The sequence below is a fragment of the Parasteatoda tepidariorum genome, chromosome 7, assembly GCF_982258835.1.
Source record: "Parasteatoda tepidariorum strain Cologne lab strain chromosome 7, Ptep-v5.0, whole genome shotgun sequence".
Taxonomy (NCBI): domain Eukaryota; kingdom Metazoa; phylum Arthropoda; class Arachnida; order Araneae; family Theridiidae; genus Parasteatoda; species Parasteatoda tepidariorum.
The window spans coordinates 84446037-84466664 of NC_141761.1; the positions used below are offsets into that span (position 1 = coordinate 84446037).

Sequence of the window (20628 nt, forward strand, 5' to 3'; positions counted from 1 at the left end):
TCGATTTCTGATCCCCAAAAGCAACATGAGTCCTCAACATTTTCTTTTTGCATATAAATTTATTGCGTGTAATTAAAAACTTCCAATATTACTTGATGTCTGAATTACATTTGATTGTAATTAAATGTAATTGGATTATAATTACATTGGCGTCTCTTGTCTGAAAGTTAATTTAGGTTTCATCCAACGTCCACTGATGTGATTGGTGCCTGCTAGAAAATAATAATAAAAACCGAAGAAATAATAAAAAATTGGAAAAAAGTATACCCTGAAAGCTTAAAAAATATCATAATTTGTAAAGATGTACTAAAAAAAAGAAGAAAAAAAGAAAAGAGAAAAAAAAGTTTTTAACTCTGTTTTAATAATCTGTTTTTTTAATAATATTCTTCTTTTTCTTTTCCTTTCATCTTTTTACATTTTTCGAAATAAATTGTTTTCATTGACTAAAATGGCAGTCTTTTTTAAACAAAAAATTTGTGGCAGGTAAACATAAGCGTAGTAAAGATATTTTCTCACTGTTTTTTTTTCTTCAGATTTTTATTCTGTTTGAGTAATACATTTCTTGTTTAATATGTTGTCTGGAATTTCCTTTTATCTTGATATTCTGACCTGGGATTTCCTTTTCCGTCGATGTTATTTCGTAAATTCTCTTTCGTAGTAACAACCTGTTTGTTGAATGAGAGGCGAAACTATAGGAAATGAATTTCGGTGATTTTGATCTAGAACTCATCAAATTTCTAAATTATTGCTGCACGATGCCTTTGCTGAATGTAATTCCTCTTAATCTAGAAGATAAAAAGGGGAGTTTTTTTAAAATTCTTATTATATCTTGTAATTTAAATTCTATACTCGAGTAGAAGTGAAGTGATTATGCCTATATTTGAATTAAATCAGATTTAATTGGATGCCTGTAAGCGACGTCACGCGTTCGTGTCGTACCCGATTGACTTCTGAATCGACAAATGACGTGATTTTCATATGATGTGATAATTGCAAGAATCCGATTGACGTTTTAGGACTCAATCTTAAAGGAGCGAGAGGGGTGATCTCTAATATGATAATTAATTAGTGTAGTAACTGAATAAACGTACGTACTTTTTTTGACGGATTTGGATTTCTGACCCCCAAGATATAGGGGAGCCGCAATTTCGAAAATATGCTCCCAACTGTTCGGTTGGGGAAACTGTCGAAATTGTGTATACCTGTTATAAATGTTTTTTTATTTTTTTATTTTTTTTTTTTGCGTATTTCCCCATTATGTATTTTCTAAAACGAGAACGTTTTAAGACAATTGAAAAATTTTTGCACCCAATTATAAAATTCGTTTATCCAAAGATAATTCCATGCAAAAAATAACTTCCTGTGAGTAAATATTTTTTTTATTATTTTATTTAATAGTAGTTGGAAAAGTTTGCTTTGTATAATTTTTTTTCTCCAATTTTTAATGTAACAAGTAATTAAAAAAAAAAAATTCCTTACAAGTCTGAGTTTACTTTCTACTAAGCTACATATTTCTAAGCTAAAATCGCATTTTTTGCCATTAATTAATGCTCGGGATATTAGAAGGTCGAATTTAAAAACATAAAATCCTCGGTATATTATTTCTGAGTTCAGCTGCTACCAGCTGAAAGTGTTAATGCGTAATTCGAATCCCCTATTACCTGTCATAAATTCTTTTTTTTTTCCCCACATGCAATTGTTTTTTTTCCTTAAATGATGTTAAGTCAAATAAAGAACATCTGAAATTCGTTACCTAAAAAACCTTGATATCTTGCTACTAGACCGTCAATCTTCTAAATTATTAAAGCTCCTTCCTTTTAAAAAAAACATCTGAATTTTTGCCCACCCATTTTAGAAGGAAAACCGAAATCGTGATTTCGAAGTGACTTGTGGTTGTTACCAGTAGTTGCTAGCAGGAAATGTCGGCGTCTGGAGCAGATTTCTAATTTCAGATGATATGATGGAATGAGCGATTAAAAAGTCGTGCCTTACTCTGGAAATAAGTTGACGTCGTGAGAAATTGAAGCGGCTGTTTCATTTCAAATTTTCTATTGCTTATTTTTTATTCATTTTTTTTTCTCCCGAACATCCTATTGTACGGCTATATTTTTTAGATACTTACTGATTGTTGCCATTCATTTTATTAACACATTGTTGACCGGTGATGAGTTAACTCGACGTTACACTTTGCGTTATCTATTTCAATTTATGAAACCAAGTGCGATATGGAATATTCCAAAGTTTAATTTCATTTCATTTAGTTTAAATATAATGTATTTGAATATATTACTTTACTTTCATATTCAATTACAAAATGATAGCCGGTGACATAACATAGTTACTGTGTAAAATTGCCGGTCGGCAGAGTGTTAATAATAGATATAAAATAATCCCCTTGTATTAAATGGTGTCCATCCCATAACAAATCAATACCTCTTGGGGGTACTTATCTAAGAGTTCCCTTGTCTTCTGGATTGGGTTCAAAATTACAAGGCTACGGAGTTGAACATTAGCAGTCGTAAACTGAAATTTGGGTGGGATGACGATTATAAAATGAAATAAGAAGGATAATTGCGAAAGGAAGAAAATTGTGATTGTATTATTGCAATCACTGGTTATCCATTGGTCAAATGTTCCTTTTTCTTCTTTAATAGACTTTCATAAGCGAAAATTGTCATTGGTTGCAAAAACTGCATCGATTGATTTGTACTCTTATTGTTCTTTGGTTTTTAATCAATATACAAAATTCTTTTCCTTCTTCAGTATTCATATTTGTATCACATAAAATCACCTCAAAGATAGTAATTATAAATAAGTAAATCACAAAATGAATATTAAAATAAACTAAATTGACATTGCATAAAAACACTAAAAGTATTCGTTGGGGAATTTAAAAGGAAAAACTCAGAGGTGAAAACAATCAACTCCAAGAAATTCCAAAATTATCATCTGCTTTTTTTTGTGTGATCTTGCTGTGTCGATTTTTTATTAATGCTTATGTTAGCCTGATTTTTTATGACTTGTGCAATTTTATTTTTGAGATTATGGTTTTGAAGTTAATCGAAATTGTTCAGTTCATTTTAAAATTTTACTCAAAGCTAAAATTTTAACTTAAGACAATATTTAAAAAAATAATTCTAAAAAAATTATCAAAGAGCAGCGGTCGCCATAGCAAGACATACAATGACGACGCATGCGCACTGTTTACTATTACTTTTGAACACAGTTGAAAAGTGTGATGACGTCCAAATAAGGTGCCCGCACCATCAAACCCAAGGCAACACCCATTTTGCCAATGGATAATTAAAATCCGTGTTATGCAAGTAGACTAAAAGTAAGAGAAAATAATTTATGACATACTTTAACATTAAAGTACAGCACTTTCGAAAGGAGTTATAGAATTTCCAGAGGTGATAAAAAGTAATTACCAATTTTTCGCCTTGTATTTTTTGTTTTAAATCTGACGGAGGAAAAAAAAAAATTTCCCAAATTTTTTGTTTATTTAAAAGTTTTTTAAAATTGTCAATAGTATGACGTTAAGTTTTGTTTGGAAAACCCTGGAGACGTTTGATACTTTTGTCTTCCAGCTCGGAGTTACAGTTTCGAAATTGAGAATTCTAACTTGTCGAAAAGTAATCATAAGTGCATAAATTCGTTTAAGGATGAATTCCCTTCGTGCATAATATAAGAGTTTTCACTTGAAGTGGTGAAAAAAATTGTTAAAACTTATATAGTTATCCAGTAAAAATTTACGTGCCCTATCTAGTTGAATTGGACAGTTTAGTTAGTTCTAGTTGGATTTTGGTTGAGGATAAATTTCATTTTTTGCGATAATATGGCGATAGGGGTTTTGCAACGGTCAGAAATATTGAACTTTATGCGGTTATTTGAGCGTTTATTTGATGCCTCTTTCCAAGGCTCCGTCATCGCATGAAATGAAGCTTGTTTGCGAATAATATGCTATTATTTTCATAACTGCTGTGAGTTTGCAACGGTTACTCATAACTAGAGCCCGGATCTTGATGACCTAAAAAATCTCAATTAATGCCCTTAAAAAGTGCAAAAAATACCCTTACAAACTGCAAAAAATGCCCTTAAAAGTGCAAAAAATGTCCTTAAAATGCGAAAATTGCTCTGAAAATGCCTAATTACATGACTTAAATAGAAGTAAAAATATTGAACTAAAACAATGTTTTACTCTTTAAAATTATTATGAGTCGTTTCCAAAAATATGAAGCAATGCAATACTTGTTCTACGTTCATTAAAGTTTGAAAAATATGTTTTATATCCTAAAATAACAACAAAAAAAAGGAAAATATATTGACTCCAAAACATTTTTATTTTGTTTAGAAACTTAAATGAACATAACAACTTTCATATATTGCTAAATATCAGAATTGCATTGGATTATTAAATTTTTTATTTTACTATTTTGAAATGTAAACGAGCATCTCTTGTCTGAAAGCAAATTTTTATACCAGGAGAAGCTTCTTTCAACGTCTACTGATGTTATTGGTGCGTACTTGAAAAGGACGGTCACACTTACTGACAATTCTTCTTCAATTTGAAAAGATGTTGCTTCACCTTTTAATGTCCTAGAGATTTTCTTCATTGTTTGGAAGCCAGTGTAATAATAAAAAATAATAAAAATTGGGAAAAATTAACAAAAAATTTAAAAAGTGCTTTAAAATGCAAAATACGCCCCAAAATTTAAAGAAAAAGCCCTATAAATCTCAAAAAATGCTCTAAAGGACAAAAAATGTCCAAAAATGCAAAAAAAATGCAAATGTCATCAAAATCCGGGCCTTACTCATAACTGTTGGGTCAAGTTTAGTCTGTCTTTAACCAGCGCCCTCTATGTTTCTGCAGAAGATGGCGCAAAATGTTATATACAGTTTAAAATTATATTTTTGTCTCAAGTCTAAGGCACTTGCACTGTGGTTTTCTTATTTTCCTTGGCGAAAGGGCTGAGGAGAACCATGTTCCCGTTAAATTCCTATAAGCGACGAAATGACGATTAGTTCTGCTTGTAATGGTCGGGAAGCGATTGAAATTTGCAATGTCACCTGACACAAAGTTCCAGTAGAAATTTGAGTGCTCAAGTTAGTCAAAAAGCTGTTAAAATATTCGATTGGATGATTCCAGCGTCATGGGCACGAAAGCGAATTAAGAACATAGCATAAAAATGGAATGTGGTGCAAGCAACAAAGGAAATGCTTTAGTCAAATTCTAAGAAAGTTGACACGATTACGATTTAATAGATGTTGAGAACTACGTGATAAAGTGATAGATGCAGAAAGGACAGCTGTTAGCACCGTGGACGAATCGAAAAGCAAAATCAATGTTTTATTGATTCAGTCTTTGACACATCCGTTGTTACGACTTTACTTCGCGTCTTGAAAATTTATTGACGTAAATCATCAGTTATGGAAGTAATATTTTGTAAGTGTAATTTTTCGAAAATTTTTGTATCAATGAGATTTTTCCTTTAAAGTAATTTGTTCCCCCTTAATAATCTATTTGAATTATGAGTTAATGAAAATTGAAATATATGATAGCTCAAATTTACTAATCTTTCAACCTACTGTATCTACCTTGTGTATATATATATATATATATATATATATATTCTTTTCGTGTTGGCAACAAAGAATTGAAATTTCAAGCGTGTGAGTTGTCATAAGCATTAAAGCGTAGAGTATGTAAAGTTAATAAATTTCTGAATGAAAATTCTTTTTTCGTATTTACAACGAAAACTGAAAGTAACTGAGCTATAAGTTGGGAAGTATTAAAAGGCTAAAAGCCAATAGTTCATACTAACAAACAAAGTGTTATATATTATATTTTATTAATACGGGTTCAATAATAATAATTTTATTCATTGAAAAATGAATGCCGTGCTGGTACGTTTTTTAAGTATAATTAAAAAAAAAACGTGCTGGAAGAGCAGCAAAAAGCGTTGATGACAGTAATGAAAGACATAACATTGAAAAAATGCGTGAGAGGCATGCCGTCATACATGTTGTTTTTCAAAAGCATAATATTGCTTTTTCGGACATTTTTTCTATTGCATGTCATTTATTTCAATTTAATATTTTTTATTTCAATAATTTATTATTGACTAAAAATTTTAATAATTGATTTAGAGTTTTATATCTTAAACTAGAACTCATTTCAAATAGGTTTAATTTAGTAACGATCAAAGCGAGCTTAGTTTGCAGGGAAAACCATATCATATTATATGGCAGTTAGCTTTACACTTTATTACTTCTGGGGTTGCGGTGCGTCAGCTAACGAATACAGCATAATTTAATTGTGTTTTTTTAAAGGCATTTTGTTTATAAACAACATATAAAATTAATATCAATGGCTCCTGGATTTCAATTTCCGGATTTGAATGAACCGGTAGTGGATTGTACACACTTCAAATAGCAAGATAATACAAGGGTACAGAGATGGAATATTTACTTTCACATCAATGAGTAGTTATTTGATGTTAAACTTGTCCAAAATGGTTTAAACGTACCTATCTTTAATCAAAAAGACAAAATATTCTACAGTTTCGTTACTTACCGTTTTGTTGCTAAAAAGATTTCTGCATTAAATTTTATAAGCTCTTTTTTAATGCGTGGGTGTGTGTACTATCACGAAAGTTACTCCCATTAGTTTTCATCTATTTTTTTTAAGGGAATTTTTCTTTTCTTTCATTAAATAAATTGTACCTGCATTCATTTCTTAAACCTGTCCCTCAACCTTATTTACGTAAGAACACATATGTGCTACAGGAAATACCTTCGCTGCAGGTATCTTCCTCCATTCCCATCTGTTGATTTTATTCTTTCTGTGTACCCCCGACCTTGTTTTTTGAAACACATCGGGCCAATGTGTAGGCCTTCCATAAATGAATGTCGAATGAGAACATTGAACTGCGGAAGTTGTCCACTGGCTTATGATATTTATACGAAAATTATATATATATTTTGTCAAGTTTGAACAAATTGGGAACTTATTTTTTTTTCTACTGAGCTGCCACATTTCAAAAAATACTTTTATTTATTAGGAACTAAAATGTAATGGGTTTATTTATACAAGTTGCACTTTATATGATAGTGATCGTATTAATGTTAGGAGCATTCACCGGGGATCCAATATTGGGATATCTAGATTTTTAATATTGGTCCTAGAATGACTTATACAGCCCCTACATCAGCCATTATACGACCTATATTAATATATTCGTATGAATAATGAATATAAAATATCGGGTGATATCTGACAATTCTATATAGGGCGGATATTGTTTGTAAAGTGGCTGTCAAATATCGGGTAAATCGTACAATTCTAAATACAGCCAATAACGGAAAAATTACGGCCCTTTGAAACCTTATTGAGCCGATATTAAAGAATATTGATCCAATGAGGGCCGTATTTATTTGCTGCTAGGGTTGTTTTGCGTGAAGGAAACGGTTATGAAAGGGTAAAAGGTCATTCTCGAATTGAAATTGAACTAGAAGTAATTATTATCAGCTGCACAACGGAACTTGTTTATTTCTACCACAATTCTTAATAGTACAAAATTATGCATTAATAAATAAAACAAAGTTATACCCATTGAGAAAGATTATATTATGCTCTTTTCTTTCTTTTTTTTTTAAAAAAAAAATAATAATTTTATTTTAACCTTAGTTATGAAAATACAAATTTATCGTCTATTCTGTATGGCGATATGTATACATCAATAAAAAGTATACATCGTTTCACATTAGTCTGCTTACTAAAAAAATAACCTAAAGTAAAAATATTGCAAACAAAGAGTTAGAATCCTTTTCTTGTCGGGCTAACCTTGGGAGGGGTTTTTTCTTTCCATGTAACACTAATGTGGGTTATGTGCTGGGTCCAGGAGTTCCCTTATCTAATGAGTTAGGTCCAAAATTACAAAGCTACAGAGTTAACTTTAATGGTCGCAAATCCAGAAATGATCAGCTACGATCTAATCTACGAGCCGTAGTGGCCAAGGATGTAGAGCGTTCGCCTAATAATGAGGTAACCCGGGTTTGAATCCCTGCGATGGTTGATTAATTCGAACTTTGCACCCAGCTGCCACCGACTGCAGTGCTGACGTAAGAATATTATCAGTGGTAGACGGTTTATGGTTAGAATCCCCTTGCCGTCGGACTAAGCATTGGAGGTTTTCGCGGTTTTCCTCTCAATTTATAGTTAATCCCATCAAACAGTCCACCACGAAGGTAATTTATAATTTTATTTTATATTTTCAGACTGTCGTTGAATAGCCGACCCAATTTTGAGTTTACGATCACCTATGTATCACTAAGTAGCCTTGTAATTTAGAACCCCACCCAGAAGGTAAGAGAACTCCTGGAGCAAGTATTGGAAGAATTTTACCTTCCTAGAAGACTTTTTGATGGAACTCACTTGCATTTGTGTTACATGGTGAGAAAAACCACGAAAACTTCCCACTCTTAGCCTTATGGCCAGGAGACTCTTACCCATGATTTGTCTACCAAACGCCAGGTGCGTTCCTACCTAAATTTAAGTTTACGACTACCAATGTTCAACTCCGTAGTCTTGTAATTTTGAACCCAATCCAAAAGACAAGGGATGGTTCCTGGATCAATACCCGCAGAGATATTGATTTGTTAAGGGAACTTGGAGGACTTTGGGACCCCGATAGATTTAGTGTGCACCAGTCACCATTTAATACACGGTGATTTTTCGGTCAGCTGGACTCAAACTCCAGGTCTCACGGACGCTAGTCCAACACTCTACCAACCAGGCTATCCCGGCCCTTGCGAAGTCTAGTTTGTCCCAATGCTTGATCCAGAAGTTAAGTTGTCTTCTGGGTTAAGCATTAATAATCTTAAACCAAACAATTGGCCGGCTGTCCAACGCCAGCTATGAAATAAAATAAAAGCTATGAAGCAGGGGTAGCTCAGGGGATAATGTGTTTTTCTTCCAATTATGTGACCCATGTACGAAACCCAGGTTTTTATCGTCGTGCTAACTATGAAAGGTTTTCGTAGTTTCCCTCTCCACGATAACGCAAAAAGAAGTTGTTTCCTATAAAACTCTTCCACGATAAAAATCTGTCTTAATACTTGATTTATAAATTCACTTGTATTCTAGGCTGGGTTCGATATTACCAAGCTACAAAGTTGACCATTGATAGCCAAAAATCTGATATGGGTCGGTTTTTCAACTCTTCTTATAAGAAAAAATGAAAGATTAAACTGCTATTTATGCTGGAATAAGGCATATGCTGACATTTCCGACTGATGACTTAATTTTTGTTTTTTCCTTTTGGTTTAATCGTCCATTAAAATCATTTAATCATCATTTCCTTATCACTGTATTTCGCATCTTCCGCTTAAATTTCAGTCGATAGGTAATGAAATCATAGACTAAGACAGCTTGGCCTTGACGAGAACGAAAACAAGTCACATCTTCTATTCTTACCTACTAAATATTATAAAATGAAAAGAAAAAAAAAATTTTTTTTACAGATATTTGTTATCAGTGCGTTGCAGAAAATACATTTTGTAACGTTTTTTACACATTGTATTATTTTAATCTCTTAATTTATATAAATTTGATTAGAAACTGTGACAATTTTAAACATAACCACGTGTATTCTACATTGTTAAAATTCAATTAAGTTAAACATTATTATTTCTCAAGTTAGTGAAACGTTCTTTAAATTTCAATTATTTTGTTGCCAAAAAGAGGTGGGCAAGTATGTAAAGAACTTGGAACGTTTTTCTACAGATTCTTATACAAGTCAGATGTTTAGTCAAAAAACTTCAGAAATTTACATTTGAAGTTCAAAAACCTGCTATAGTAGTGAAACATAGAGAATGCTGATTATTCTCGACAAAAGGCACTATCGCATTTAACTACTCGTTTAGAAATTGTTATTAACGAAAATGTTGTACTTTTTCTGAGAAACTCAATAAAATTTTTCTAATTACTGGGTTTTTGCTAGAATTTCTTTTTTGGTTAAATAAAAAACTTTTCACTTCATGATTTTTCCATTTCGTTTTATTTTTGCATCTCACAACTCCTTTTGGCTTTATTTCTTAGATTGCGTAATATCGTAATTAGTTTTATTGAATTTGGCGCTGTGTAGCCGCATCCGAATCTTGTTCCATTAAACTGTACACTCTTATTTCATCACATTCGTCAAATTCAATTTAATGAAGGCACGTTGTCCTCAACGGAAGGCTTGCTTCATTGTACGTAATGTCATATGCGCTACCACTAAAAGTAAACTTAACTAGAAATTCACACTCTACATATTTTTAAATGCTGTTATGCCATTTTTTTTTTGGCAACTACAGCGTTTTGACTGAGGCCATTTTTTTTTAATAAGACAAATTATAAACACTGAGGTCTTTCACTGACATTGTCTCCGGAACACGACATCCCCTATTTAAAATCCACTTTGTTTTCCGTTAAAGAGAAATGTTGTTGCTGACCTTGAGATGAAAGTATGACAGGTACACTTATTTACATCCTGGACAAACTGTGGCGCATAATTGTCGAAATGAATACCTCAGGGTCGCAGCACATTCTCTCATAAAAACGGCCCCGCAAATATGAAAGTGTCTCGCTTTTGAATGAACGGTTTCCTGAATCAATTGTGGTAGAGTTCCATGCATCGTAAAAGTACAAAGAAGATCTTACTCTGGGAAATGAAAGTTGTACAAAAGACATCCGTGGTAAATAAATTTCATGCAAAATACCTTTGCGTTTCCTGTGTTTTTTTCCACTAACTTCGCCGTTTAAGTGATGGAAATAACTGAATCGAAGGTATAGTCGTGTAACAAGTTGCAACTTGGAGCCAAAACTACATACTCCAACTTTGTCTCTAAGAGATTCTTCTATGGAGAGTTTAACGCCTGTGCACAATTTACTAAAATTCCTTTTCCATTGTGTTAAACTGTTGTTTTTCAACTGTGTGTTTTTATGATTAAAGTTTTGTTATTTCTGCATCAGAAAAAAATTTCACGCTTTTGTTACGTTTTCAGATATTGTTAAGCCTCTTTTCAGTTTCTGCCAGTTCAAAAGCATTTACTTTAGAGAATAATTAATTGTTGTAATGCTTTAGTCTACAGTTACATTCTATGTTTTACATGTACGAAAGTTTTTTTTAGACATTTAAATGTTTATATGAAATAGGGTAGCTTAAATCTGAGGTGTCTAATTTTTTTTTCTTGCTACGGAACCCTAGTTGAACGACCTATTGGCTGAACCCCGACTTAATAAATACGATAAATAAAGTTTACTAGTAATTGTGTACATATGAACCATAGAAAGGCAGCTAATTATGTTTTGGAAACATTTAAAGGAAGGAATTATATGGAAAAAACAGCACTTTATCAGTAATAATCTTTAAATTTCACTTTATGTCAGATAGTTGAACTTGTAAATCAGGTTTTCTTTAGTACATAAGCAAAATATTAAACAATGAATAGATCATTTATTGAATATAAAATCTTGGAGCCCCTGTCCACGAAACCATAGGTTTACGAGGAACACTTTTAGGGAGCTATTGTCTTTAATTACCTTTCAAGGTTGGGTAATTAAGCAAGCAGTAAGAATTCAATATTATATATTAGTCGATGAGGGATCATATACTGTGCTCTAAACCAGGGGTCGGCAACCTGTTTGTCCTTAAGGGCGCAATACTAAATTTGAAAATCACCGAGGGCGCATATTTTACAGATAATCATGCACAATCCTAAACTCAACTGACTACTTGCTGTATATCGCCGTTTGACAAGAGTTAAGTAAATCGCTCTGGCTATCATACATTTACATTAGTCCAGCGAGGGCGCATTAAAAAATCGATCGGGGGCGCCATGGCGCCTACGGGCGCCGCGTTGCCTACCCCTGCTCTAAACATTTATTATTAAAAAAAAAAAAATGCTTAGAGCAGTATGATCTATCACCGACTATGTTAAGCAAACAGTAAAAACTCAATATTATATAATAGTCGGTGAGGGGTCATATAATGAGAAAAACATTTATTATCAAAAATAATATTTAGAACACTATATATGATCATATCCTCGACAAAGCAAGCAGTAAGAACTCTGCATTATATAATTGTCGGTGAGGGATCATATAGTGATCTAAACATTTATTATTAAAAATAATGTTTAGAGCAGTATATGATCCAACATTGACTAAAAGCAAGTCGATGATAGATCATATACTACTCTAAACATTAATTATTAAACATTATAATGTAAATAGTATTTTTAAAAAAATATATTTTTAGTGCTTTGAGAATTTAATCTACGCCAAAAAGTTCTAAATTAATTTAATGAAGTTGACATAAGAAGTTCAAACAAAAAAGTATAGCAACCTCTATTGATCGTAGTACAGTGGTGACAATGTGTGCAATATATACATCCATCCATGGTAAGGTTAATATCCCAGCAAAAAATTTTTATTCGTCATCTTCACATGAAAAAAGCATTATTGCTCGAAGATTCATGTGGAAGAGAGCCATTTTATTTTCCCAGACGCATTTTTTTCTCTCATAAACGCTACTCTACTGTTTCACGTGGTTCCTTTATTCTGCCAATTTATGGATTTATCTTTCCGTGACTGACGTTCGTTCGTGTCACAACGCTCGCGTTCGACACGTACCTGTTGAATAAACGGTTCGTTCAAAAAAAAAAAGAAAGTGAAATTTTTAAAGAGTGAATAATATTTTTTCTTGTCTTGTTATCCTTTCTCCGCTGTTGCAATTACTTCGCGTGAATATGTGCCATTTATAACAGAGATAGAGAAAAGGCTTTTTAATTGAAAGACTCTTGAAACTTTCTTGCTATCTTTGTCTATTATTTATGGAGGTTATTCTTCTTAGCTTTTGCAATTTCAAGAGATTACCAAAGTTGAAGTGGAATTTAAATAGAGACGGTAAAAGCAAAAGGGATAGAAAATATGCTTAAAAACTACATATAAAATTTCCCAAATCGATTTATGTTTATTTTATTGTGTTCCTAAAGTTTGCTCCTCCATTTGGATTGTTTTTAATATTCACATTCCTAAGATGCCGTTGGAATATTAGAAAGCTTATTGAAAGAACGTGTTAAATGAAAATGAAATTTTAGAAACATTCAAATTTTCAGGTTCTCAATATGCTTTGGCATAAAAAAATATTAACGTACACCTAACTCAGATCTGGTATACAACTGGAGAGCTTAGCGGAGGAATATGTTGAGTGTCATTTTGAAAACACTTAAATTTACATGTTTTAGGAATGCTATGGCCAGTTTTAAATAAAGAAGATAAAAAAAAAATTGTCGTATACCTCATTCAGATATGGTTTATAATTGGAGAACTTAGTGAAAAAAATATGTTAAGTGACATTTTGAAAACACTCCAAATTTTCAGATTAAAGATTGCTTTAAGTATGAAACATTTTTCATAAACTAGAGGGCTTCACCTCCTCGATACTACTCGCCAACTTATTGTCGTTTAAATAAGTATCATTTATTGATAGAGTATAAGTTTACATAAAATAAGTCATGCATTGCACAAATATGATAATAACTTTGTCCTTCCTTTGCCGATTTTTTTCAATTACAAAATATCTGCCATTAAAAAAAAATCTATAGTATTGGATACAAAATAGTTAAAAGTTTTTGCCAACAGACAATCTAAAATGCAGCTGGATTTGTAGTACCTCGTTAGAAATAAATATAAAGACGTTTAAATGAGGCTGTTATTAATTGAAAAAAAGAGTTTGTGACAACTTCCTATTAATTCTATACATTCTTACTCGTGTTATTAATGAGGTATGTAAAATTTCAAAAGTTATCTTAGCATGTTTATTATAGAAAAAGCAACTATAAAGAATTCAAAATTAAAACTTTTTCTTTCTTTTCATCTCTGTAAAAAGTGTTTCGTTTTCAAAATACATATTCCTAATCTTCTATCCGCAACAATTGGTCGTGAAATCCGCAATAATGCTCCAGGTAATAAGACCTTCACGCTCTGATGATCTACATAATGACCACCTTTTCAATAGAAACAGTTTTTAACAACTAAGCCGCTAGTCGGTGATTGGTGGAGTTCGTTATTGTCCGTACTGATCAATCATTTACTTTTATTATTTTGCATCTCTCAATTCAAGTGTATTAGCTAGATGGCAATCAAGTAACTTCATTAGATTTCATTACTACATTTTCAATTGAAAACAGTGAAGCGAATACCCCACCCCACCCCCATTTATTATTTTAATTGGCAGTTTTTAATTACCTTATTTTAATAGCTTTATATCTAGTTTCTAATAACTTAGCTCAACTTTAATGTGCCATTTTGCTTATAAACGATCAGCTGGCGTCATAGGTCACATGTGTGATCTTTTTCTTCTTGAAGTGCAAATATCCAATTGTCAAATCAATTTTTGTCAAGCTGATTTTTTGTTTATTAAATTCGTTTTTTAGTTAGATAAAGTAATTTGTAAAATTTATTTATTAGGTTTGAAGTAATTTTTAAGTTCTAAACTATGAAAAACTACTATCTTTATCTTAAATATCTCTTCAAGTTCCGTAAACGACGAGCATTGTTGGTTGTAAAAGGTAATTAAAAAAAGATCAAAATTAAAAATTGAGTAAAGGTTCTATGATTATGAGTTATAAATTTCTGTATAACTCTGCATTTCGCAAGTATTTTTGACAAGTATTTTGCTAATTTAGAATTGGGTATAATATAGCCTACGTCACAGGTTGTGTTGTTCCTACTAAATTTAACCCATGAACGGCATTTTCTGCGAGCCTAACTTCAAGCCACAAATAAACAAACGAAGTGTTCGATCGTTTAAATAGCTGCTCGCCAGATTTTATTGCATTATAAAGAAAAGTTATTGAAACTAAATACAACTAAATAAACAACAACAACTAAAACAAATAACAACAACTACTAATAACAATAACTAAATAAACAACAACTAAATTCCATTCGTTTAGCATTGCGTCATATGTTGTTCCTACTAAATCGAAGTAGTTGTGTTTTTTTCATATTATACCCAATTCTAACAAGAAATCGTTTGAAAAAAAAAATTTTTTTTCTTTCTCCGAGTATTAAAAGTTATTTTTAGAACAGAATTCATTCAGAATTGCTCATTTTACGCAATTTCCTCAATTCTTTATAAATTTTTTATGTTAAAACCTATATTTCAAAATTTTATATCTCCTAAAGCAAAATAGAAAAAAAAAAAATATGTACATTATTTACTAACCAACGGAGAAACTAACTACTATATAAAAGGTTGAACTTAATTTGCGAGTGATAGTACTTTCTTTGTAAGCTCTTAACTAAAGTTATTTTGACATATATTCCATATCTTTTTAAATTTAAAACATCTACATCTAAACTTTTATTTGGGGACATCAGATTTTGTGAAGAATAGGTTTTTATATTTTCTTTACTTTTTTGTTCGAAATTTGAAAGTAATAAACTTTAAATTTTAAGTATTTGTTGAAAAAGATTTTTTTATTTACTTTTCAATTTGTAAGTTTACAATATTGTCGAAGAATTCCGCTATAAATTTATGAACAACTATAAAACAAAGTATGATTAGGAAATTGATGAAATTCACAGCTCCACAGTGCCATAGGACTATTTATGCTCCTATAGTCTCCTTCTCAAATTGATTATTCATAACTAAAGGTAACGTCTCTTTTCGTGATTTTTTTTTTTTTTTTTTGTTTAATTTGTGGCTTTATTGATCATTTTTAAATTTTTTGTTCGTTTGGTTGTGAACCTTAGATAAGTCTATATCAATGTTACCTTGTAGCTAACCATTCTATATTATGACTTAAAATAGTGTTTTTTTTTTTTTTTACATTTTCTTTATGTAAAACAAATAATTTTGTCCTTAAGATAAATCATTTTAAAATTTCATTAAAATATAAATAGGCAAAAACATTTTATGTTTGTAATCATTAGATTCTTTAGAAGATGTTACTTCGCAAAATCCGGGAATTAATTTATTATTTAACGGACGCTTAGTGATCTAGATTTGGGGTTAACATCGTTCTATAGATACACTATTTTAAGAATAAACATTTATTTATTTAAAATACATTTTAAATATTTTGAAACTAGAAACTAGCAAATTTGTTTCAATGATTTCCCTTCTCTTAATTTGTTTCCTAATTGTATTTGAATGTCAAAAATTCTGTTTCCTCAATATTCTGACAATAGAGTATTAAAATATATTAATATAACAACTTTTTTTTAGTGTTTAATTATTTCTTGCTATTTTTTATTTATTTCATATAATGAACAAGTATTTCATTCATAATTGAACTTGAAAAGCCAAAAAAAAACTATGAGTCATTTGAAATGTTACTCTGCACTTCCTAAAATGGAAACCTATACTTCTTATTTTATTTAGTTATTTTTTTTAAAACAAAAAAGAAAAGATTGTTATCTCATCTTTAGTGATTTATGATAATCTACTTATCTTGGGTGTTGTTTTTGTGTGAACCCACTATGTTTTGAAAATGTGCCAAGTAAAGCCAAGCGTGTGTGTTTGTGACCTTCTGAGGTTCCTTGAAACACCTTGATTTTAATTATTAGGTTCTTACAGATATTAAAATTGTAAATAATGCAGTTTTTATTTTTTAACCTTCCAATATATAATTTTTTTTTGATATTTAAAATTTAATATTTTAAGAATATTTATCAATATATAATATCCTTTAAGTAAATTTTTATCATCTTAATTTGAGTTGCTTTAAAATGAAATCAATTGCAGGAGTATAGTGGAAGGGGGTACGCTGGAAAGTAACGCAACTCCGTTGCTTTTTCATTCAATTCCATTCATTTTTTTTTTTTTTTTTTTTAATTATTAGATTCTTTTGGATATTAAGACTGTAAATAATGTAGTTTTTATATTTTAACCTTCCAATACATATTTTTTTATGATATTTAAAATCAATTAGATATTAAAGATTTTATGAACATTTATCAATATATAGTATCCTTTTAATCCTAATTAGAGTAGTTTTAAAGTGCAATCAATTGCAGGGGTGTAGGGCAATAGATACGCAGGGAGGCGCGTATTTCCTTTGGTTTTATCGATCCCATTTTGACGTCAATTAAAAAAAAATTTTTTATTAAATATAAATATTTTTATTCAATATAAAACTTGCTTATGTAAGATAACAGATTCCAAACATTTTTAACAAATTTAATGATCTGAACATTAAAAATGGTAGCTAGTAGTGTGATGTATAAAGGTAGTAGTACCTTTCAGCCGATATGAAAGGAGCGAAGTTTACATAAAACATTGATGACGACGTAAAAGTATGCATTTTTCATGCATTTTTTTAAATATATCTTTAAGGGGAATGAAAATGAATAGATAAATAGGGTGTTTGAATTTTATTGAAACTTTTTTTCTATTTTATTTTATTTATCATTACCGTTCACATTTGAGATATTTTGCATAGAGTTTGTCTTATGCTAATCGTAATTTTAACCTTATTTCCTACGCCTCAGCGAAACTGCGATTTGCAGTAAAATTTTCGCGCATGCGCTGAAACACTCAAATAATATTTATGCTAGAGTTAAGAACTCTAGGGCCTTGCAAAATCTCTCTGTTATGAATGCATGAATGAATACCTTATTAGAATTATATTCAGTTAATTTTCAGTGAAATAGGAGAACCATTTTTTTAAAGCCTGTTATGATTAGGCGAATTTTAAACTAAAGGCAAGGCAGTTAAAAAGAAAACTTTCAATAGTACTTTCTTAAAAATTTTTTTTAAAAGTGTACATAAAATATTGGTATTTTTAGCTTCCTGTTACTAAAATATTTTCTGCTGATTTCGTTAAAATTTGCATTTATCCGTTTTATTATGTCCTACCATCATTTTAAGATCAAGTTTATTTCCAAGTAGCTTTCATTTACCTTTAATCTAAGACCAAGCAAAATTTTATGTAATTTTAAAAAAAATCGCAAAATAAATTTAAAAAATTCAATTTTATTGTAAAACCATACCTCTGATGGTGAGAAATCTTTGAAATTGAATTTCGCTTTTTGCAGCATTTGTTACCTTACGATTTCACATCAGCTAGACATTTATAAATTATAATTAAATACAATTTTTTTATGAATATCAATAAAATAAATGTGTGTTTTTATATTTGGTATCAATATATATCAGGTATCAACATGTTTGCAAAATATTTTTTGACAAGCATATTAATTTCATGTTTTACGTTCGGGACGAAATTGTGAAACTTCCCAATTGGGATTTTCAAAATGTTCTCTGAAATTTAAATACAGTGAAACCTGCCAAGTTGACCACCCTTGTAAGTTGGACACCTGCATAAGTTGACCTCAATTATCAAGAACGGAATTTTTCCTATATAATATAAAGAAGCAAAACCTTAGTAACTTGACCACCTGTCTATCTTGTATGTTGACCACTGAAATAAGTCAATTTTGTTTAGGAGTATTATGAAATTCTATTCTAAAACCCTCTTCAGTTGACCAGAAAAAAAATTTCAGAAAATTTTCTGTCATTTTGCAATGCATGTTAAAATTTCCCTTGTTGGGTGAAATAAATGTAAAAAGCTAATCTAAACCCTTTTGTAAGTTGACCATCTGGGGAAACTGTAGGGGGTCAGCTTTTGAACATTTCTTTCATTCAAAACATTGGGCTGATGTAAAGTCTAAACAACAATGAGGGAATATTTTTGTAACAAATAGGTTTGTAAGTGTAGTAATAACAGAATAAATTTTAAAGTGTTCAAATAATTTTGTTTTGTTGAAGTTTTCAAATTACATGTTTTCGTGTTCTGATATTTTAAGAAATTATTTTTATTAAACACTTCACATGCATAACTAACAAAAAAAATTTTTTTTTAAAAAGTTAGTGAAATATTAAAATTATGTACATGTAACAAATTGAAGTTCATTCAGTTTTAAACACATTTCTTAAGATATTCATTTGGCTATTTGATAAATAAAATTTTTAAGTCTAGTAAAAAAATTTTTAAAATATATAGCAACATGATATAGGAAGCAAAAAAGTAAACAATGATCTAACCCCTCTATAAGTTGCCCACTTGTCTAAGTTGACCACTAAAACAATGCACCACAAGTGGTCAACTTACACAAGTTTTACTGCATACGAGGATGCCACTAAGGCTTGAGAGTATTAAGTGACAGTTAAAGTTAACTAGCTATTAACTGGTGCTAAATTGTATTTATATGAATTAAGGTGTAAATATTTGAAAATTTTTTATCATTAAACAATACAAAATAACTTCTATTTCTTTCTGATTTACCTCATAATAAAAGGTTTTTCATGGTGTTAAAAAAAGTTGTATATTTGTGAAGTAGAGTACGTATTATTTAATAGTTCTATTGGCATTATAATTTGATTAACTTATTTGCAAATATTATTCATTAAGTATATTTTATATTTCAGAGGATATACTAAATCATGACAATGACGCTCTAAGAGAAAGAGTTTCCGATTTAGAAAAAAAGGTTCAAGACCAAGCAGATGAAATTGTATGTCTCCGTGGAACGTTAGCTGACGTGCTGAGGCGTGTCACGCAACTTGAAGGAAGAGGTAGAGGAAATATTTTTTAAAGTATTTTTATCATATTAAATTATATGAATAGTAATTAAATCTCTCTTGATATCAATACAATTAAACTTCATTTACTCTAAACAGTATTGAATGTCATTTAAAACATTAGATTATCAAAAATTCAATAGTTTACAATCAAATGAATTATTTTTTAAACTTGAATAAGAACCATGAATCTCTCTTTATTTGTGTGATGATTACCTGCTTATGCTCTAATCGGTACGCTGTTGCCGATTTTGTAACAAAAGTATCTTAACATACAAGACACATTACCTTATTAAAAACTTCATTCGCTTCAAAAATATATAAAGAGGAAATAACAGTCAACATATTTTAAGCCCTCAAAAGCAGACACTAGTTTTTAAGATTTGCCAGACATGAATGAGGAGAAACAAAAGTGATTTGAAATAAAAAATTAAAATTTGCTGACCAAAAATGGAAAAATAAAATTGAGAAACAGAACTAGAAAAACAGCAGTAGTCAAGTGAGAAAAAAGATGAAAAACGAAAAACTTCTGTGACCACAAGGGACAAATCAGTAAAATGTATTTCATTCAAATATGCATTTTGCCCATATAGGCAATTGTGGTTTTTCTTTTTACTTTGGTTTTTCTAGTTTTGTTTCTCACCTTCATTTTTCAATTTTTAGTTGGTAAGTTTTTATTTTATATTTCAAATTACTTTTGTTTATCCTCATTCGCGTCAGGCAAGTCTTAAAAAGGGGCATCTGTTTTTGAGCGCTTGAAACATATAAACTGTTTTAGAATCAAATTAAGTTTTTATTCAGATAATATCTTATTGTTTGAGTTTCTCAGGATTATTTATTTAACACAAGACTCATCTTTCCACTTCAAGTGGCTAATTACTGTTTTTAATATAGGTTAATTTAAAAAAGGAAAAATGTGATGTACAAAAATAGTTAGGAATAACTAGTATCACGTGATTTCTTAAACTATCACTCATAGTTTGATATTCAA

The 20628-nt window shown here is 30.4% G+C and overlaps 1 protein-coding gene across 8 annotated transcripts in view; it reads left to right on the top strand.

Moving 5' to 3' along the window:
• LOC107441696 (echinoderm microtubule-associated protein-like 2) overlaps nucleotides 1-20628 on the top strand; it is a 76088-nt gene that overhangs the window by 22276 nt on the left and 33184 nt on the right. For all 8 annotated transcript variants that reach the window (XM_071183217.2, XM_043047193.3, XM_071183215.2 and 5 more), the window contains exon 2: nucleotides 19485-19631. In XM_071183217.2, the coding sequence (XP_071039318.1) occupies nucleotides 19485-19631 (147 nt within the window). The remainder of the gene's footprint in view (nucleotides 1-19484; nucleotides 19632-20628) is intronic.